Source organism: Oncorhynchus nerka, unplaced genomic scaffold (assembly GCF_034236695.1).
Source record: "Oncorhynchus nerka isolate Pitt River unplaced genomic scaffold, Oner_Uvic_2.0 unplaced_scaffold_2221, whole genome shotgun sequence".
NCBI lineage: Eukaryota > Metazoa > Chordata > Actinopteri > Salmoniformes > Salmonidae > Oncorhynchus > Oncorhynchus nerka.
In genome coordinates this window covers 16,714-39,413 of record NW_027039074.1, presented here as the reverse complement: position 1 = coordinate 39,413, position 22,700 = coordinate 16,714, and the positions used below count along the sequence as shown (strand labels likewise).

At 46.3% G+C, this 22,700-nt stretch overlaps 1 protein-coding gene across 2 annotated transcripts; it reads right to left on the bottom strand.

Annotated features, from left to right (window-relative positions):
* Positions 1 to 271: 271 nt before the first annotated feature.
* On the bottom strand, positions 272 to 20,279 carry LOC115117575 (sphingosine kinase 2-like). 2 transcript variants are annotated; one of them, XM_029646052.2, is made up of 7 exons: positions 18,628 to 20,279; positions 13,256 to 13,405; positions 10,944 to 11,038; positions 10,750 to 10,865; positions 6,853 to 7,056; positions 4,386 to 6,006; positions 272 to 3,980 (listed from the first exon to the last, which is right to left on the bottom strand). In XM_029646052.2, exons 1-7 carry the CDS (start codon positions 19,088 to 19,090, stop codon positions 3,918 to 3,920), a joined length of 2,712 nt encoding a protein of 903 aa, XP_029501912.2. In that variant the 5' UTR covers positions 19,091 to 20,279; the 3' UTR covers positions 272 to 3,917. The 2 variants fall into 2 exon arrangements, with proteins under 2 accessions (XP_029501912.2, XP_029501913.1); XM_029646053.2 differs by lacking the exon at positions 18,628 to 20,279 and adding an exon at positions 13,848 to 15,359.
* Between the last annotated feature and the right edge of the window lie 2,421 nt (positions 20,280 to 22,700).

Here is a 22,700-nt window from a genome sequence, read left to right as displayed (position 1 = left end):
CAGCTTCCTTGTTTATCAGCGGACTGAGACTTATTAAATCAGCGGACAGGCACTAGGGCTAGACTTTGTTATTAAGTCACGTTTCAAACAATGGTCTTCCAGATAAATATGCTAAGAATGTTGTCGGTAATGTTATTTTTCCTCTGTTAAAGCAAATCAATGCCACGTGTACTAAACAGATACGCAGTCTTTCCATAAACAACAAAAACATGTTGGGTACTCCTGAGGGGGGGGGGTTGATGCAAGGAAAATAACATTTTGTAGAGGTAGACAAGTTTACAAGATACATTTATTATTTTAAGGAAAAAACATTTAAAAAACAATATATAACTATATATAACTAACTGTACATCATATGTATATATTTTCATTTGAGTAATAATTACAAGTTTATTACAGGCCAATCCATCTATAGTCAATATATCTTACTGGCATTAGCAAGGGGTCACACCTCGGGTTGCAAAATTCAGTTAACCAGGGAATTTATTGAAAGTTTTCCCGAAATCCCAGTTGTAGGACCCTGGTCACAGACACTGAGCAGTACATCAGGTTTCAATTGTCACAGCGAGTCTCTTAAAATTGAGAGTGAATAGTTTTGTAATTATTTGTCATAATGCACGGACACCAGCCCGAGAACCACCATCCAGTCTTGTGAAATGTTTTATCCTCAGGCCATAGAAGGAAGCTTGGTGTATATCCTGTCAATTTACTTTGCATGACCAGGGATGGACAGCTTTGGCCTAGGGACCAAGGCCCCGTTTGAAATGAAATATTTTCCTTAAAGTAATCACTGATAAACTAACTGATTAGCGACACTGCATCAGCAAGGATTGTATCACATAGCCTTCACCTATCAAGTCTTGTGATATCAGGGATTACTCAGAGGAAGGAGTAAAGGTTAAATAAAAAAATGAAGGAAAGGCTGCATCTGAAAGTATTTGAACAGGGCTCAAAGTTAGCAGACAAGAGAACAGAGGCCTTGAATTACTCAGACATGACTAATCCATATCAAGCAGCGGGGTACTGTGGACCAAACAGCCCCAAGCAGTCAAACATGGCAGAACTGATTGATACATGCTCATGAGATTAAATTCCTGACATATTACATTTGTTCCAGTCACAATTACATAAGAATCATATGTTTTTGAGGTTAACAAAAACACCCGTTCAACATAGACATACTAGGTACAGTTGAAGTCGGAAGTTTACGTACACCTTAGCCAAAAACATTTCAACTTTGAATCCTAGTAAAAATTCCCTGTTTTAGGTCAGTTAGGATCACCACTTTATTTTAAGAATGTGAAATGTCATAAAAATAGTTGAGAGAATAATTTATTTCAGCTTTTATTTCTTTCATCACATTCCCAATGGGTCAGAAGTTTACATACACTCAATTAGTATTTGGTAGCATTGCCTTTAAATTTGGGAACTTGGGTCAAAATGTTTTGGGTAGCCTTCCACAAGCTTCCCACAATAAGTTGGGTGAATTTTGGCCCATTCCTCCTGACAGAGCTGCCACAACTTTGGAAGTATGCTTGGGGTCATTGTCCACTTGGAAGGCCCATTTGTTGCTTCAATATATCCACATAATTTTCCATTCTCATGATGACATCTATTTTGTGAAGTGCACCTGTCCCTCCTGCAGCAAAGCACCCCCACAACATGATGCTGCCACCCCATGCTTCACGGTTGGGATGGTGTTCTTCGGCTTGCAAGCATCCCAAACCTCCCCTTTTAGGACTCGGTCTACTGTGGATATAGATACTTTTGTACCGGTTTCCTCCAGCATCTTCACATGGTCCTTTGCTTCTGTTCTGGGATTGATTTGCACTTTTCCCACCTTCCTGAGCAGTATGATGGCTGCGTGGTCCCATAGTGTTTATACTTGCATAGTATTGTTTGTACAGATGAACATGGTACCTTCAGGCATTTGGATATTGCTCCCAAGGATGAACCAGACTTGTGGAGGTCTACATTTCTTTTTCTGAGGTATTGGCTGATTTCTTTTGATTTTCCCTTGCTGTCAAGAAAAGAGGCACGGAGTTTGAAGGTAGGCCTTGAAATACATCCAAAGGTACACTTCCACTTGACTCAAATTATTAGCCTATCAGAAGCTTCTAAAGCCATGACATTATTTTCTGGAATTTTCCAAGCTGTTTAAAGGTACAGTCAACTTAGTGTATGTAAACTTCTGACCCACTGGAATTGTGATACAGTGAATTATAAGTGAAATAATCTGTCTGTAAACAATTGTTGGAAAACTATAGTTTAACAAATTTGTGGAGTGGTTGAAAAACTAAATTTTTATGACTCCAACCTAAGTGTATGTAAACTTCCGACTTCAACTGTATAGGCTACATCCCATTGAGAAATCCATTTCTGAAATGTAAGCTATGATTTGAGTTGGGAGGCACAGCCTCGTCGGTGATTAGCTAAATCCTCAAGATGGTAATCAATCATTTACTGAGTTTATGTTGTCTGTTTAAGATTATAACTGTCTCCTATGGAAACGATCTGCTTGTCATGTGGTAAATAACACCATCAAGACAAGTATATCTTGTTCCTTCCAACAGCAATCTTTATCTAAGAGATAGAATACAATCGAGGGTTGATTTTCTGCAGCTGCATAACACTTCAGAATCTATTCACAATTATATCAATTCAAATCGACTACAACAGAGGTATGTAAAAAGGCAGTTTACACATGTGGAACTAGTGACTATTTGCTGAAAACAACCAGCATTCTGGGTCTTTGTGAGACTTTCAGAGGATTCCGTGACAACATACATGAAACTTGATCAAGCAACAGTCTCGTGTTCACTGTGTTGCAACTTCATAATCTAGCATCATCATCATGCACCCTTTTTGCTAAGAAAAACAGGCAAATGCGCTATACACCATGATGGCTACTGTTCAACAGTCCCATCTATCCTATTGTGGAATACCCGTGTAAAACGACTCAATGAGATTTATATTTATTTCAGTGTTGATCTAACTTTACTGGTTTATTCTAGGAGTAATCATCTCCATGGGATTGCTAATAAAATTCATTTGTTCACAGATATTTCATACACACCAATACAAACCTAACACCACAGTATGCTCATCAGCTTTGCTTTGTTTTGTTTTTCCTGTAGTGGACGGTCCCGTCTGATGGGAGGAGCTATAGGAGGACGGGCTCATGGCTGGAATGGAATAAATAGAACGGAGTCAAACATGTGGTTTTGTATGGGTTTGATACCGTTCCATTAATTCTATTCCAGTCTTTACAATGAGCCCGTCCAACCTATAGCTCCTCCCTGCAGCCTCTGGTGAATGGAGATTTGCGTTATCGCAGGTTTAGGCTTCTTATATAAGACTGAAAGGGCAAAGTCACAGGAGTTGTACTTTAAGGCATCACAGGAAGGACGGAGGTTCCAATACGGAAGGGGATCTACATTTGCATGAGGGTGTGGCTCCCTCTGAAGACGTTCTAGAACTGTTCTAGGACAGCTTTGATAGAGAACAAAGACATCTGAAATGTGTATCTCTGCATGCCATTTGTGCATACTAGAATGTATACACCACACACATGCACCCTACACACTACCCCATACACATTCAACATGTCCCCCCCTATTTAGTTCCCATGGCTATGCAGGTACAGGCTTCTCAGGATAAACGGAGTGTAATCCAACAGCTGTGCAACAAAGCTCGTTTTCATCCGTTTTTAAAATTCTCTATTAATCCCTCGGCTTGCGTCCTGCACCGCCGCTCTGCTCAGCAGGTGATCCCTTCCATTAAACCCTAGAAATTATTTTTGCTATTTTCAGTCTCTGAGGCTTTTTTCTCCTCTTTCTCTGTGAACATAGATGGCAACAGAGATTATATAGTTGGAGAGAGCGCCGTATCAGCTGATCTGGTCAGCCAATCCCTTGTCAGAATCGGGTGATCTTCACTCCAGAGTCGCCGACAATGAGCCGGGACATAGAGGGATGGACCTGAGGGAGACAAACCGATAGAATGATTAGTGTAATACTTTAGAGAAGGGAACTAAAGATAGGTATTAGAAGTGTATAATGTGGTTATTAATATACCAGAGAAAAGTCTAACAGCTTTTGTTGCACTGAAGTGATAGGCCATCATCAAGGGTTTAATATAATACAGGCAGAATTCAGAGGGTAACATCGTACCAAAGACAATACACCAGTTCAGTACTATAGATGTGGAGTGGATTTACATGCACTTACGAGCTGGGATTGTTAGTGAAAATATTTATTTTAAAAAAGCCTTCGAAATCAGTTTTAAAATCTTAGCAACTGCTTTTATCTTCAGTGTACATACACTTTACACACTCCCTCCAGCCCTCCCCACTCCACTTTCTCCCACTCCATCGCTCTCTCTACCTGTGCCTGCAGCGGGCCGTATGGCACCAGTTCCCCGTCCACAGTGAGTGTTCCTCGTGGGGAGAGGGGCTGCAGCCTGAAGGCCCTGGCTGGGACGTGGCTCACATAGGGGGAGCTGAGAGACAGGTGTGCCCCCCTCTCCATGGCCAGGAACAGACGAAGCAGGGTGGCTCTGGAGATCCCTGCCCGCACAAACGTCAGGTGGATCAGCCCATCGTCAAACCTGGCTTGGGGGGCGGCGTGGAGGTCTGCCCCGAGATGGGACTGGTAGATGGCCAGCACAAGCACAAAGTCTCCCTCGATGGTCACCCAGTCCTGGGTCGGCAGGGCCTGGTCCAAGGGGGGCAGGAGGTCATCCCTGGGAGGGTTGAAAGGGAGTGAGACGGGGGGGCGGTTCTTGAGGGGTCCGGCAGGCTCTGCAATGTCAAAGGTAAAGGAGGGGGAGGGGGACTGGAGAGACGGGGAAGGGGAGGTGGAGTTGGGGGTGTTGGGGCGCGGAACGAGGTAGGAGGAGGAATGGGGGGAGGCACAGGACGGGGAGGAAGGGGGCGTGGGAGAGAGGGAGAGGGACAGGGAGGGGAGTTTAGGGGGTAGGGAGTTGGAGTGGGGGTGGTGGAGAAGGGATAAGGGTCTGGGGCGGGATGTGTTCTGGTCCAAAGATTTGGGCTTGAAGGAGAAAGGAGAGTGTCTGAAGGGAGAGGATATGGTGAGGGCTCTCTCCCGGGCGATGTCCAGTGGGTAAGCTTCTTTCTGGAAGTATGTTCCGTTCAGATCCATCTCTTCTGCCCTGTACGAGGCTCCAGACATGGGGTCAGCCTCCTGGCTGAGGGACTGGCTAAAGAAGGCGTTAGCTATCTGGCTGGAAGGGGCAGAGTTCTTCCTTAGAGCCAGTCTGGTCTGCTGGAGGTTGTCAGGGTACGAGTAACACCCCTCTGGGTCCTCGTTGGCCTCTCGCCCCATGTCTACCCCGTACCCCTCTCCAACCTCCTTTGCTTCAATCACTCCATCCATTGAGCCGCTGCTGCCTTCCCCATTCCTCACTCTCTCCTCTATATCCTCTATCACCCCTGAGTCCTGCTCCATCGTTCCGTCTTTTCTTTCCTCATCTGGCCTTTCTTCCATGTTCCCCGTCATCCCATCCTCCCTTCCCATCCTGCAATCTTCCCTTTCATTCGACTCCGAACTCGTTCCAGATCTCTCCGAACTTGTCCCTGACCTCCCCGCCTCACCCTCCTCCATCTCTCTCTCTCTATCCTCTGCCAAGCTACTCGCCCTGACCACTCCCGTTCCCCCTCCCCTGGCCCTCTCCCTCCTCCTCTCCCTCTCTCTCTGCCTCTCCATCTCTCTCTCCCTCTCCCTCTCCGTGTCTACCCTCCTCAGACTCCTCTGTTCGCTGAGGCCCATGTCAGAGCTGGTGCGTTGGATGGGGGTGTGGCAGAAGCCCTCCAGGCCCTCAGTGATGCTGCGGGACAGGGGTCTGCGCAGGGGCGGAGGGATGGTGTTTGGGGATGTGGCGACTATGGAGGGGGGCAGGTAGGACAGACGGCCCTTATAGGAGCGCAGGGAGGCCAGGCGGACCAGAGTGCCCAGGGTGAACCGTGCCGACCCCAGACCCCGGTACCTGCAACATCACACCATTACAGCATTTAGTTACCAGGGCAACAACAGAGAACATAACACAATACTTAGGAATAAGAGTGATCAAGGAGGTACAGTGAAAGATTGCATGTACTTAATTTAAGGATGAGTGACCAAAGGCAAGCGCCCTGTCCCGTCACCCTGGAAGCCTCTTCCCCAGAGTTAAAGAACCGAATCACGTTCTGCCCATGTGTTAGTTTACACACATCCACCTCCCTTCACATTTCTCACTTTACTCAGCCTCTTCTGAACCCTTCCTATCAACCTTTTTGATAGAAATGACAGTCTACATCTCTGCCTCAAATTTCTGAACAGCTGATGTAAAACCGGCAGCTATTTGAACCAACATTCCAAATAAATATATTTATAGTATGTTAATTTAGGATATAGGCTACAACTTTGTCTGTTGTAACTAAGGATATTGCAGTAGCACATGTAGGAAGCTGTCTACATATTGTATTGGGGCAAAAACAATCTACATTTCAATCCACAAATCACGTACAAGTGTAATTTCGCTTCTCAATGATCATGCAAGTACTGCACGATTTGACAATGACTGAAATTTGCCTGAGTAGCCTGTTCCACTTCTGGGCAGCCGACCATTCAGCTACTACGTTGACTGCCTCCTGCTTAGCCAATGTTCGCAATGATGATGGAAAAAAACTGCCCTTCAGTGTGTACTGCTTGTGTTTGATAAGCTGTGTCAGCAGAGGGAGCAGTAAAATAGAGAATCCCGCACATGTGCAGAAGCTTCGGGTGTTTAGCTATCGGGAAGAGGTCTCCAGATTACTCGGCACCGCAACCACGCCATTAACTTAAACACACACACCTCTCACTCTCGATGTCCACGTCAGACACAAAGCCCCAGGCCACAGACAGGAAGGAGAACATCCTTCTGGGAAGACCCGGGCGGCCATTTTGAGAAGGGGCGGGGCTGGTTGTCACAGAGACCAAATCCATGGGCTTGACTCCGCCACGGCAGAGCTGAAAACAGCAGTTGAGGAGGAGAGGCTCCCGAAGGCACATGTCATAACTAGGATGAAGAGAAAAGTAAGAGGGAAACAGTGGATGGAGGAGAATGGAGAAAGGGTGAGAATGTGGAGAGGGAGAGGAATGGAACATACAGAGAGGAAAGGTGAGAGGGGAGAGGAAATGAATACTGTGTAAAATAAGTTAACATAATGTTTATGACACACACAATCAGTGAATGTTACGTGGGTGGCCAAACAAACATCATAAAGAAAACACAAGAGATAAGGAGAGAGAGATGAAAGAACAGACTGTACTATTATCGACTGGACTCATTTATCCATGTGTCTTCCAGAGACAAAGGAGAGAAATCTAGAAATAACAGGACATGAAGAGAGGGAGGGAAAAGTGGAGGTAGGAGAAAGAGGGAGGGAGTGGGGGGCAGGAGAGAAAGGGAGGGAAGAGAGAATTTCTCTATCAGTCTCAGTCTTGATGATTCGTTGAATGAAACAGCTGATAAAACAATATGAGAGGCATAAGGATTAGTTGAAGATGCTAAAGTCTACAGTACTTTAATAAGGCCAACGGGCTGTACATCAAGAAACTGAAGTCTACTACTGCAATGTAATAGGGCCAACGGGCTGTACATCAAGAAACTGAAGTCTACTACTGCAATGTAATAGGGCCAATGGGCTGTACATCAAGAAACTGAAGTCTACTACTGCAATGTAATAGGGCCAACGGGGCTGTACATCAAGAAACTGAAGTCTACTACTGCAATGTAATAGGGCCAACGGGCTGTACATCAAGAAACTGAAGTCTACTACTGCAATGTAATAGGGCCAACGGGCTGTACATCAAGAAACTGAAGTCTACTACTGCAATGTAATAGGGCCAACGGGCTGTACATCAAGAAACTGAAGTCTACTACTGCAATGTAATAGGGCCAACGGGCTGTACATCAAGAAACTGAAGTCTACTACTGCAATGTAATAGGGCCAATGGGCTGTACATCAAGAAACTGAAGTCTACTGCTGCAATGTAATAGGGCCAATGGGCTGTACATCAAGAAACTGAAGTCTACTACTGCAATGTAATAGGGCCAACGGGCTGTACATCAAGAAACTGAAGTCTACTACTGCAATGTAATAGGGCCAATGGGCTGTACATCAAGAAACTGAAGTCTACTACTGCAATGTAATAGGGCCAACGGGGCTGTACATCAAGAAACTGAAGTCTACTACTGCAATGTAATAGGGCCAACGGGCTGTACATCAAGAAACTGAAGTCTGTACATCAAGAAACTACTGCAATGTAATAGGGCCAACGGGCTGTACATCAAGAAACTGAAGTCTACTACTGCAATGTAATAGGGCCAACGGGCTGTACATCAAGAAACTGAAGTCTACTACTGCAATGTAATAGGGCCAACGGGCTGTACATCAAGAAACTGAAGTCTACTACTGCAATGTAATAGGGCCAACGGGCTGTACATCAAGAAACTGAAGTCTACTACTGCAATGTAATAGGGCCAACGGGCTGTACATCAAGAAACTGAAGTCTACTACTGCAATGTAATAGGGCCAATGGGCTGTACATCAAGAAACTGAAGTCTACTACTGCAATGTAATAGGGCCAATGGGCTGTACATCAAGAAACTAAAGTCTAAAGGTTGATCGTGATTAGAATTAAGGTTAGGTGATATTTGGGGAGACCTCTTCTACGATATGCTACTCCAAATATTGTGATATCCGATATAATCGTTTGGCGACTTTTACATTTCCTCTTTTTTATTTAACCTTTAACTTTTGGGGCGGCAGGTAGCCTAGTGGTTAGTCTTGGGCCAGTAACCGAAAGGTTGCTGGATCGAATCCCTGAGCTGACACGGTAAAGGTCTGTCGTTCTGCCCGACCAAGGCAGTTAACCCACTGTTCCCTGGTAGGCCATCATTGTAAATAAGAATTTGTTCTTAACCGACTTGCCTAGTTAAATAAAGGTTAATTTAAAAAATTTGTCAAGTCAGTTAAGAACAAATTCTTATTTACAATGACTGTCTACCCTGGACAAATCCTCCCAACCTGGACGACACTGGGCTATTGTGCACCGCCCTATGGGACTTCCGATCACAGCCTGGAATCGAACCACTCGGGAGCCACCAATATTGACTAGATAATTCCAGACTGTGCAAGTTTTGTCCTTATATGATTTTCTAGTCACATTCTCATGAAATAACCTTAGTAAGGCAAAAAAATAAGTCTTCATTTATTTAGACTTCATTATCAACATATTGTTGCAGCCTAACTTATAACACTGCACCGTTAGATTTTTAAAGTTCAAATACAGAAGTCTTGCATATCCCGATATACCTACCATCTTGGACTTCACAATACACCTACCATCTTGGACTTCACGATACACCTACCATCTTGGACTTCACGATACACCTACCATCTTGGACTTCACGATACAGCTACCATCTTGGACTTCACGATACAGCTACCATCTTGGACTTCACGATACAGCTACCATCTTGGACTTCACGATACAGCTACCATCTTGGACTTCACGATACAGCTACCATCTTGGACTTCACGATACAGCTACCATCTTGGACTTCACGATACACCTACCATCTTGGACTTCACGATACACCTACCATCTTGGACTTCACGATACACCTACCATCTTGGACTTCACGATACACCTACCATCTTGGACTTCACGATACAGCTACCATCTTGGACTTCACGATACAGCTACCATCTTGGACTTCACGATACAGCTACCATCTTGGACTTCACGATACAGCTACCATCTTGGACTTCACGATACAGCTACCATCTTGGACTTCACGATACAGCTACCATCTTGGACTTCACGATACAGCTACCATCTTGGACTTCACGATACAGCTACCATCTTGGACTTCACGATACACCTACCATCTTGGACTTCACGATACACCTACCATCTTGGACTTCACGATACACCTACCATCTTGGACTTCACAATACACCTACCATCTTGGACTTCACAATACACCTACCATCTTGGACTTCACAATACACCTACCATCTTGGACTTCACAATACACCTACCATCTTGGACTTCACAATACACCTACCATCTTGGACTTCACAATACACCTACCATCTTGGACTTCACAATACACCTACCATCTTGGACTTCACAATACACCTACCATCTTGGACTTCACAATACACCTACCATCTTGGACTTCACAATACACCTACCATCTTGGACTTCACAATACACCTACCATCTTGGACTTCACAATACACCTACCATCTTGGACTTCACAATACACCTACCATCTTGGACTTCACATATTCGGCAATGTCAAACATCCCGATATTCGATAGAATCATATATCGGCCCAATGCTAATTAGACTGCACACCTTTTATTTCCAATGAAAACTACTGTGGGTGTGTGTGTGACTGTAAAGGTGCGTGTTTATCTACATCAGCATTGAGAAATGTATCAAGTGGTAGAGGAATGAATTTGAGGCTGAGGGAAATTATTAATTCAATCCAGACACACCATGGGACCAAAACCCTGAACTGGAATAACCTATTCATTCATTTCAATGCTTCTACTAGTATCTCCAGCATTCTCACCATTGATCGAACAAGAAATTCTAAAATATTGCATGTTTATGTTTGAATCAGTCTCATATCTCTGGTCAAGTTATCACATGTGTCACATAGCTGGTTGGATGTGTGTGTGTGACCCACCCCGCATGGTGGTTGATGGAGCCAGCCAGGGCATTTCCAGAGCCACAGGGAAGGATACCTACAGGTGTCTTTATTGCTAGTTCCCAGTCTGGACGCTCCATCAAACCATTGATCACCTGGAGAGAGAAAAGCAGAGCAGAGTCAGACAGACACCCCCCACACACACACACACACCCCCACACCCCCCCACACACCTCGTGCAGCAGGCCATCTCCAGAGACGATGATGATGCCGTCCCACTGTGGCAGGGAGATCTCTTTGATCAACTCTCTGGCATGGTTCTGTCGCTCTGAGAAGAAAAGGAGACTTGTTGTTAGGAGGTTGTACCCATGTGTGTGTGATACCGGTTAACGACTGAGGTTGCAGAGCTGATGTTTCGGTCTGTGTTACCCGTCTGTATCAGGTTGTAGAGCTGACGTTACGGTGTGTGTTACCTGTCTGTATCAGGTTGTAGAGCTGACGTTACGGTGTGTGTTACCTGTCTGTATCAGGCTATAGAGCTGACGTTATGGTGTGTTATCGGTCTGTATCAGGTTTTAGAGCTAACATTACGGTGTGTGTTACCGGTCTGTATCAGGTTGCAGAGCTGACGTTACAGTGTGTTACCGGTCTGTATCAGGTTGCAGAGCTGACGTTACGGTGTGTGTTACCTGTCTGTATCAGGTTGTAGCTGACATTACAGTGTGTGTTACCTGTCTGTATCAGGTTGCAGAGCTGACGTTACGGTGTGTGTTACCTGTCTGTATCAGGTTGTAGCTGACGTTACGGTGTGTGTTACCTGTCTGTATCAGGTTGCAGCTGACGTTACGGTGTGTTACCTGTCTGTATCAGGTTGTAGCTGACGTTACGGTGTGTGTTACCTGTCTGTATCAGGTTGTAGAGCTGACATTACGGTGTGTGTTACCTGTCTGTATCAGGTTGTAGCTGATGTTACGGTGTGTGTTACCAGTCTGTATCAGGTTGTAGCTGACATTACAGTGTGTGTTACCTGTCTGTATCAGGTTGTAGAGCTGACATTACGGTGTGTGTTACCTGTCTGTATCAGGTTGTAGCTGACGTTACGGTGTGTGTTACCTGTCTGTATCAGGTTGTAGCTGATGTTACGGTGTGTGTTACCGGTCTGTATCAGGTTGCAGAGCTGACGTTACGGTGTGTGTTACCTGTCTGTATCAGGTTGCAGCTGACGTTACGGTGTGTTACCTGTCTGTATCAGGTTGTATCTGACGTTACGGTGTGTGTTTACCTGTCTGTATCAGGTTGTAGAGCTGACATTACGGTGTGTGTTACCTGTCTGTATCAGGTTGTAGCTGATGTTACGGTGTGTGTTACCAGTCTGTATCAGGTTGCAGAGCTGACGTTACGGTGTGTGTTACCTGTCTGTATCAGGTTGCAGCTGACGTTACGGTGTGTTACCTGTCTGTATCAGGTTGTAGCTGACGTTACGGTGTGTGTTACCTGTCTGTATCAGGTTGTAGCTGATGTTACGGTGTGTGTTACCTGTCTGTATCAGGTTGTAGCTGATGTTACGGTCTGTATCAGGTTGTAGCTGATGTTACGGTGTGTGTTACCTGTCTGTATCAGGTTGTAGCTGATGTTACGGTGTGTGTTACCTGTCTGTATCAGGTTGCAGAGCTGACGTTACGGTGTGTGTTACCTGTCTGTATCAGGTTGCAGAGCTGACGTTACGGTGTGTGTTACCTGTCTGTATCAGGTTGTAGCTGACGTTACAGTGTGTGTTACCTGTCTGGATCAGGTTGTAGAGCTGACATTACGGTGTGTGTTACCTGTCTGTATCCGGTTGTAGAGCTGACGTTACAGTGTGTTACCGGTCTGTATCAGGTTGTAGCTGACGTTACGGTGTGTGTTACCTGTCTGTATCAGGTTGTAGAGCTGATGTTACGGTGTGTGTTACCTGTCTATCAGGTTGTAGCTGATGTTACGGTGTGTGTTACCTGTCTATCAGGTTGTAGCTGATGTTAGTGTTACCTGTCTGTATCAGGTTGTAGAGCTAACATTACGGTGTGTGTGTTACCCGTCTGTATCAGGTTGTAGAGCTGATGTTACGGTGTGTGTTACCTGTCTGTATCAGGTTGTAGCTGATGTTACAGTGTGTTACCTGTCTGTATCAGGTTGTAGAGCTAACATTACGGTGTGTGTTACCCGTCTGTATCAGGTTGTAGAGCTGACATTACGGTGTGTGTTACCTGTCTGTATCAGGTTGTAGAGCTGATGTTACGGTGTGTGTTACCTGTCTGTATCAGGTTGTAGCTGATGTTACAGTGTGTTACCTGTCTGTATCAGGTTGTAGAGCTAACATTACGGTGTGTGTTACCCGTCTGTATCAGGTTGTAGAGCTGACATTACGGTGTGTGTTACCTGTCTGTATCAGGTTGTAGAGCTGACATTACGGTGTGTGTTACCTGTCTGTATCAGCTTGTACAGCTGACATTACGGTGTGTGTTACCTGTCTGTATCAGGTTGCAGCTGACATTACGGTGTGTGTTACCTGTCTGTATCAGGTTGTAGCTGATGTTAGCCTCTCTGATCATTGGCAGGATGTGTGTCTGACACCACTGCATAGCCTGGCCTCTCCCACTGAAGGGGTTCACCAATAGCAGCAGCCTTCGGGGACGGGGCAGTAGACGTTTGACAATTTCTGAGGGAAAGCAGCCAATCATTAGAAACAAATTGATTGATTGTTCTATCAAAAATACGAGGCTTCATCTTCACAGTGTACAAGAGAACAACAAACGTACGTGATGCCATAAAGCAGGGTTTCCCAAACTCAGTCCTGGGACCCTCTCCGGGTGCATGTTTTAGTTTTGTCCTAGCACTACACAGCTGATTCAAATAACCACCTCAAGCTTTGATTATTTGGGGAGGACCGAGTATGGGAAACCCTGCCATAAAGCACAGTGTTTCCCACCCTTAGACCTTGAGTGTATCTGTGACAAGGCAAACCTCTTTCAGCTCATCTCAAAGGGACTATCTCTGACCAGATAAGTAATGATGATTCCATTTGACTAATGGCTCTACATAATTAAATATTGTAGAATGAAAAGGACCTAAAGGCCCAGGACAGGAAACAAGGTACTTACCTGAACACTTCAGTGTTTAGTCTTCCACAAAACACCTGGTAATAACAAGCAGAGCCCTATCTACACAGCAGCACCTACTGTATAGGGTTGAAGTGGACCAAACACTAACTGCACACATCTCTGACTAAAGCCATTATAGAAGCAGAACCAGCAGCTAGGAGGTTGTCTAATTCACACTGCAGAGGAGAGCAACAGACTAGAGAGAGTACAAGGAGTTAGAGAGATAAGGAGAGAGAGATAAGAGAGGAGACAGAGTTACAGACATACAGAGTGGAGACAGACTTACAGACATACAGAGTGGAGAAAGACTTACAGACATACAGAGTGGAGACAGAGTTACAGACATACAGAGTGGAGACAGACTTACAGACATACAGAGTGGAGAAAAACTTACAGACATACAGAGTGGAGACAGACTTACAGACATACAGAGTGGAGACAGAGTTACAGACATACAGAGTGGAGACAGACTTACAGACATACAGAGTGGAGACAGACTTACAGACATACAGAGTGGAGACAGACTTACAGACATACAGAGTGGAGACAGACTTACAGACATACAGAGTGGAGAAAGAGTTACAGACATACAGAGTGGAGAAAGAGTTACAGACATACAGAGTGGAGAAAGAGTTAGACAGACAGAGTGGAGAAAGAGTTAGACAGGGAGATTAGTAGACAGACTTACAGACATACAGAGTGGAGAAAGAGTTAGAGAGAGAGTAGACCGAGTTAGACAGAAATACAGAGTGGAGACAGTTACAGACAGAGTGTGTGATAAATACAGCAGTAGAGTGAGAGAGAGCAGGAGAGAGAGCAAGAGAGAGCGAGCAGGAGAGAGGGGACAGAGTGAGAAAGGGGTAGTAACTGGGAAAGGAGAAAGAGGGAGGACATTGAAAGAGGAAGATAAAGAAATGCAGACAGCAGGAAGGAAGGAGGTACAAAACAAAAGAGGACAGAGGGCAGATCGATGGATGAGAGGAGACAGGAGGAGGAGAGGAGACTGAAAAAGGTGTAAAGACAGCAAGGATGAAAGACTATGGGGGGAGGATGCACAGACAGACACTGAGGGTGTAGACTAATGCACAGAGACAGTGAGAAGAGTGTTTGGGAGAGAGGAAGGAGACAAGACAGAGAGATAATGAGTGAGGGAGAGTCAAAACAAACGGAAGAAAAGGGAATATTGAAATGGATAATAGATGGGCTTTACGTAGGCCTTGGGGTTCTTTCAGGTCCTCAAAGTGCTAAAACAAGACAGCGATGTGAGAAAGACTGACGATGGAAAAAGCAAAAAGGAGAGTGCAAGACAGAGGGACAGAGAGAGAGAAAGAAGGAGAGCATATACTGTATATAGATAGAAAGGACCACACAGGCCGTGGGTAAACAGTGGTGTTGCTATTTGGGCAGAAAGGGAGCTAGTGGGAAGGGAGGGAAGCCGTGTTGGTGAGGGGTGGGAGTTAGTGGGAAGGGCCGTGTTGGTGAGGGGTGGGAGTTAGTGGGAAGGGAGGGAAGCCGTGTTGGTGAGGGGGTGGGAGTTAGTGGGAAGGGCCGTGTTGGTGAGGGGTGGGAGTTAGTGGGAAGGGAGGAAGCCGTGTTGGTGAGGGGTGGGAATTAGTGGGAAGGGCCGTGTTGGTGAGGGGTGGGAGTTAGTGGGAAGGGAGGGAAGCCGTGTTGGTGAGGGGTGGGAGTTAGTGGGAAGGGCCGTGTTGGTGAGGGGTGGGAGTTAGTGGGAAGGGCCGTGTTGGTGAGGGGTGGGAGTTAGTGGGAAGGGAGGGAAGCCGTGTTAGTGAGGGGTGGGTGTTAGTGGGAAGGGCCGTGTTGGTGAGGGGTGGGAGTTAGTGGGAAGGAGGGAAGCCGTGTTAGTGAGGGGTGGGAGTTAGTGGGAAGGGGGGGCCGTGTTGGTGAGGGGTGGGAGTTAGTTGGAAGGGAGGGAGGTCGTGTTGGTGAAGGGAGGGAGTTAGTTGGAAGGGGGGAGGCTGTGTTGGTGAGGGGTGGGAGTTAGTTGGAAGGAGGGAGGCTGTGTTGGTGAGGGGTCGAGGGAGGCCATGTTGGTGAGGGGTGGGAGTTAGTGGGAAGGGGGGCGTGTTGGTGAGGGGTGGGAGTTAGTGGGAAGGGAGGGAAGCCGTGTTAGTGAGGGGTGGGAGTTAGTGGGAAGGGGGGGCGTGTTGGTGAGGGTGGGAGTTAGTTGGAAGGGGGGAGGCTGTGTTGGTGAGGGTGGGAGTTAGTTGGAAGGGAGGGAGGCTGTGTTGGTGAGGGGTCGAGGGAGGCCATGTTGGTGAGGGGTGGGAGTTAGTTGGAAGGGGGGAGGCTGTGTTGGTGAGGGGTGGGAGTTAGTGGGAAGGGAGGAAGCCGTGTTAGTGAGGGGTGGGAGTTAGTGGGAAGGGGGGCCGTGTTGGTGAGGGGTGGGAGTTAGTGGGAAGGGAGGGAAGCCGTGTTAGTGAGGGGTGGGAGTTAGTGGGAAGGGGGGACCGTGTTGGTGAGGGGTGGGAGTTAGTTGGAAGGGAGGGAGGTCGTGTTGGTGAAGGGAGGGAGTTAGTTGGAAGGGGGGAGGCTGTGTTGGTGAGGGTGGGAGTTAGTTGGAAGGGAGGGAGGCTGTGTTGGTGAGGGGTCGAGGGAGGCCATGTTGGTGCGGGGGTGGGAGTTAGTGGGAAGGGGGCGTGTTGGTGAGGGGTGGGAGTTAGTGAGAAGGGAGGGAAGCCGTGTTAGTGAGGGGGTGGGAGTTAGTGGGAAGGGGGGCGTGTTGGTGAGGGGTGGGAGTTAGTTGGTTGGGGGAGGCTGTGTTGGTGAGGGGTGGGAGTTAGTTGGAAGGGAGGGAGGCTGTGTTGGTGAGGGGTCGAGGGAGGCCATGTTGGTGAGGGGTGGGAGTTAGTGGGAAGGGAGGGAGGCCGTGTTGGTGAGTGAGGGGTGGGAGTTAGTTAGAAGAGAGGGAGGCCGTGTTGGTGAGTGTGGGGGGAGTTAGTGAGAAGAGAGGGAGGCCGTGTTGGTGAGGGGTGGGAGTTAGTGAGAAGGGAGGAGGCTGTCTTGGTGAGGGTGGGAGTTAGTTGGAAGGGAGGGAGGCTGTGTTGGTGAGGGGTGGGAGTTAGTTGGAAGGGAGGGAGGCTGTGTTGGTGAGGGGTGGGAGTTAGTTGGAAGGGAGGCTGTGTTGGTGAGGGGTGAGAGTTAGTTGGAAGGAGGCTGTGTTGGTGAGGGTGAGAGTTAGTTGGAAGGAGGAGGCTGTGTTGGTGAGGGGTGGAGGGAGGCCATGTTGGTGAGGGGTGGAGGGAGGCCATGTTGGTGAGGGGTGGGAGTTAGTGAGAAGGGAGGGAGGCCGTGTTGGTGAGTGAGGGGTGGGAGTTAGTGAGAAGAGAGGGAGGCCGTGTTGGTGAGTGAGGGGAGTTAGTTGGAAGGGAGGGAGGCTGTGTTGGTGAGGGGTGGGAGTTAGTTGGAAGGGAGGGAGGCTGTGTTGGTGAGGGGTGGGAGTTAGTGGGAAGGGAGGGAGGCTGTGTTGGTGAAGGGAGGGAGTTAGTTGGAAGGGGGAGGCTGTGTTGGTGAGGGTGGGAGTTAGTTGGAAGGGAGGGAGGCTGTGTTGGTGAGGGGTCGAGGGAGGCCATGTTGGTGAGGGGTGGGAGTTAGTGGGAAGGGGGGTGGCCGTGTTGGTGAGGGGTGGGAGTTAGTGGGAAGGGAGGGAAGCCGTGTTAGTGAGGGGTGGGAGTTAGTGGGAAGGGAGGGAGGCAGTGTTGGTGAGGGGTGGGAGTTAGTTGGAAGGAGGGAGGCAGTGTTGGTGAGGGGTGGGAGTTAGTTGGAAGGGGGAGGCTGTGTTGGTGAGGGGTGGGAGTTAGTTGGAAGGAGGGAGGCTGTGTTGGTGAGGGGTGGGAGTTAGTGGGAAGGGAGGCTGTCTTGGTGAGGGGTGGGAGTTAGTGGGAAGGGAGGGATGCTGTGTTGGTGAGTGAGGGGTGGGAGTTAGTGGGAAGGGAGGGAGGGATGCTGTGTTGGTTAGACGCTGAATGATACAGACCGTGTGTGCAGGACAGATAAGAGCAGAGACAGAGAAAGTAGAGGAAATTAAGTGTTAAAGGGATAACCTAGCCCACACACACACACACACACACACACACAGCCAAGAAAGATGAAATAACATGTTTGTTCACATACATGAATGAACCCTTAAACAATACTTTAGCCTTTTAATAGTCAGGCCTCCTGACTGAACATAGCATGCTGTACGTACGTACGTACAATAGCATTGGCCTATATCCATTCATTCCTTATCACATGGCCATTATACAGTTTCCTACAGCCATTATGCAGTAGCCTATATCTAGCATGGTCAGAAATGAACTGAACTAGCCTGTATCTGTTAGAACATGCATGGTATGGTATTCATACAGTAGCCTAGGCCTATATTCCCTTGTATCCTCTGGCCTCCTACATCAAAAGGACCTCAGATCACACAGTATGACTCCAGTTAACAATAACTAACATAAACGCTCCCAGTAATGGAAACAAACTTTAGGGAGTGAATGGTGCTCATAAAGTTAATGAAGGAACAGTTAAAGTCTGTACACAGGATAGGAAGTAGTCGACGCCAAACGCCATAACGAGTGCTGATTTAGCTTCATTCTCTCTCACGGTGACACTGTGCAAGTCTTTATGATGGGCATTAGAATAACATCAGACTGATTCCAACAACTGGGATGTTACAACAACCTCAGACCCTACACATATTGTGCCTGGACTGTAACATAGCATACAAACAGACAAGATAACTGATTGTAGCTGTGTTAGTGGAACACACACTCACCCGTGTCAGCAGTGATGGCGACTCCCCTGAGCAGACATTGTATAGCAGTGGACCACCTCTCAGCCTCCACCCTGGCCTCAGCCAGGTACACCCTCACCTGCCTCCTCCTGGACACCCCCTTCCTCCGCCTCCCCGGGGGATACCAGTATAGAACCAGCAAGGGGGGAGCAGGGGCGCGGGGACAGCTGCACCCTGCCAGCTCTGACAGGGGTAGTATTAGACGTGCCTCTTTACCAGGGCGGGGGGCCAGGCGCTGGACGTGGATGTGGGAAGGGGTGAGGGTCAAGGCATAGCTGGAGGCAGGAGAGGGGCTGGGGGAGGGAGAAGGGGACGACAGACCCCCAGGACCTCCAGGGCTGTTGGGGCAGCTGTTGTTGCAGCTGCTGCCCGTTCCCCAGCCCCCGAACTGGCAGTGGAGTAGCGCCTCAGCTGGGGATGGGATGGGGGGCTCTGGGGAACGCATCCTTAGTGTGGGGGGCTTGACGGGGAGCGGACTTCCAACCCTCAGGTTTAGGGTAGGTAAGGTCTGTTTCCTGACAGGTGGACGGTGTGTCAGTGTTTCATGCAGTTGGCAGTTTGTTGGATGGAATAAGTCTGTTTAAATTCAGGTAGTGATACATGTCAGTTCATTTGGCCACTGATGGCCACCTTAAAGGAGAATCAAATGGAAGCACCTCTCCTTAGGATCTGCTAGGAAGATGAAAATATAACTATAGACCTGTCAGTCTTTCTTAAAAACACAAGTTATTTATCCCTGAAACCTCCTTAAAATCATTCTTCCACTTCAGTGCTTGAATTGCAAAGGCAACGCCACAAAAGCACCTCTGAGTTTGACGTGTGAAATCCATCTGCACTCAAAGGAGTATTGTACGATCCAAGAAAAATAACTCCCACTGGTCTTCAGATGGAGATTCTTCTCTTTAGTGTGTCAATCCAGCAGAGGAACATAAAAACAATGAATAACACCGGCCTTCACAACGCAAATGTCCGAAGACCAGGATCGATCTTAGATCTGTCAATTCCAGATTATGTCTGCCTTGTCCTTAAACGCTATCAGATTCTAGATGTGTCCATTTCGGAATGATCGACAGAAAAGGCTTGTAAACAAAAACAATATACTTTTCCAGTTTAAAATTAAAACAGAATATATATACACCCCTAAAGATTAAAAAAAAAATATATATAACTCAAAGATATGCTTAAATTACAGTTTGAAATATCGTAGTGATGATATTTATCAATAAAGTGCATCTTAGAAAAGACGGCTACATGTCAAACAAGAGTTTAAATAACATAAAACAAATCCTAAAACTATGAATCAGACAAAAATGAGCACACCTTGATCTTGCAAGGAGGCTATAGCAATTTAATTAACACTAGATTGCAGTTGAATATTGTGTGGTAAGTGCTGACGTCAAGCGTCCCGGTCTTCCACAGAAATGAGAGATATGTGGAGGCAGTAGTGTCAAGGTAGAATTTAAATATTACTCTTCAAGAGACAAGCAGGCTTTACAGTAGTGAGATAGCTACGCGATCAATGTCCAATTCTAAGTATCTTCCGAATGAAAAATGCCACGTAATCATATAGTTAATTTCCATCAAAGCGAGATGGAAAACCAAACAGAAAAACTCAAATTTTACTAGATTGTGCCGGGGGGTTGTCATTCCTTGAGTTCAAGGCTCCATGTTCCTTCACATAGATAAGTATACCTAGAGAGAAACACTGGTATTAGTAATCTATTAGCTTCCAATGTGTCCCAGCAGAAAATACTCACGTCTATGTATTCAAGTTTTGAAGAAGCATAAAGGAAGGGACTAGTATCAATTTAATTTGACCTTTATCTAACTAGGCAAGTCAGTTAAGAACAAATTCTTATTTTCAATGACGGCCTAGGAACAGTGGGTTAACTGCCTTGTTCAGGGGCAGAACGACAGATTTTTACCTTGTCAGCTTGGATCTTGCTCGGTTACAAGTCCAACACTAACCACTAGGCTACCTGCCTCCCTCCATTAAAAATGTCCCTTTAAAAATAGTACTACTAGTTTGATGGTTGTAGCCATCAATTGTCCGATTAACAATCACCCATATTAGCAAACTTATTTCATTTCAAACTCCACATTTCTCTAGTATAGGCTAGTACTAATCATAATGAACAAAATCAGTAAAATGCCTGCGATAAGTGATTGGTGTCAATAATTTTAATAATTATCCCTAACCCTGAAATTTCCATCCCTAACTATAACATTTTCCGCCAAGTTGGAACTGCCAAAGGGGACGGGGTTGCAATCTACTGCAGAGATAGCCTGCAGAGTTCTGTCTTACTATCCAGGTCAGTACCAAAACAATTCGAGCTTCTACTTCTAAAAGTTCCCCGTTCCAGAAGCAAGTCTCTCACCATTGCCGCTTGCTATAGGCCACCCTCTGCCCTGGACACCATATGTGAATTGATTGCCCCCCATCTATCTTCTGAGCTCGTGCTGCTAGGTGACCTAAACTGGGACATGCTTAGCAGCATTTTCACTTATGGATAAATAGCGTGCCCAATTTCAACTTCCTGCTACTCATGCCAAGAATATAAGATATGCATATTATTAGTAGATTTGGATAGAAAACACAATGAAGTTTCTAAAACTGTTTGAATCATGTCTGTGAGTAGAACAGAACTTATGTTGCAGGCAAAACCCCGAGGACTAACCGTTCAGATTTTTTCCCCCTTTTTTTTGAGGTCTCTGTCTGTTCAGTGAGTTCTCATTTGGAAATTAGGCACTTGTTTTCAGTTCCTACCGCTTCCACTGGATGTCACCAGTCTTTGGAATTTGGTTGAGGTTATTCCTTTGTGCAATGAAGAAGTACGGCCATCTAGGAAATGGGTAACACTGTTGAGAGTTGCGCAATACTTGAAAAGTAGCATTAGTTTCCTCTCGTCCTCTATTGAAAACAGACCCGTCTTCAATTTGATTGATTATTAACGTTTAAAAATACCTAAAGTTGTATTACAAAAGTAGTTTGAAATGTTTTGGCAAAGTTTACAGGCAACTTTTGAGATATTTTGTAGTGACGTTGCGCAATTTGGAAGCTGTTTTTTCCTGGATCAAACACGCCAAATAAATGGACATTTTGGATATATATGGATGGAATTAATCGAGCAAAAGGACCAATTGTGATGTTTATGGGACATATTGGAGTGCCAACAAAAGAAGCTCGTCAAAGGTAAGGCATGTTTTATTTCTGTGTTTTGTGTAGCGCCTGCAGGGTTGAAATATGCTACTCTTTGTTTACAGTTGTGCTATCATCAGATAATAGCTTCTTATGCTTTCGCTGAAAAGCATTTTTAAAATCTGACACATTGGCTGGATTCACAACGAGTGTAGCTTTAATTTAGTATCTTACATGTGTGATTTAATGAAAGTTTGATTTTTATATAATTTTATTTGAATTTGCCGCACTGCATTTCCCCTGGCTTTTGGCTAAGTGGGACGCAAGCGTCCCCTATACCATAAGACGTTAACACCCCGGCCATCCTACAATCTAAGCTTGATGCCCTCAATCTCACACAAATTATCAATGAACCTACCAGGTACAACCCTAAATCTGTAAACACGGGCACCCTCATAGATATCATCCTAATTATCCTAACTAACTCCAAATACACCTCCGCTGTTTTCAACCAAGATCTCAGCGATCACTGCCTCATTGCCTGCATCCGCAATGGGTCTGCAGTCAAACGACCACCCCTCATCACTGACAACCTCTCCCTAAAACACTTCAGTGAACAGGCCTTTCTAATCATCCTGGAATGACATTGACCTCATCCCATCAGTAGAGGATGCCTGGTTATTCTTTAAAAGTGCCTTCCTCACCATCTTAAATAAGCATGCTCCATTCCAAAATGTAGAACTAGGAATAGATATAGCCCTTGGTTCACTCCAGACCTGTCTGCCCTTGACCAGCACAAAAACATCCTGTGGCGTTCTGCATTAGCATCGAATAGCCCCCGTGATATGCAACTTTTCATGGAAGTTAGGAACCAATATACACAGGCAGTTAGGAAAGCTAAGGCTATCTTTTTCAA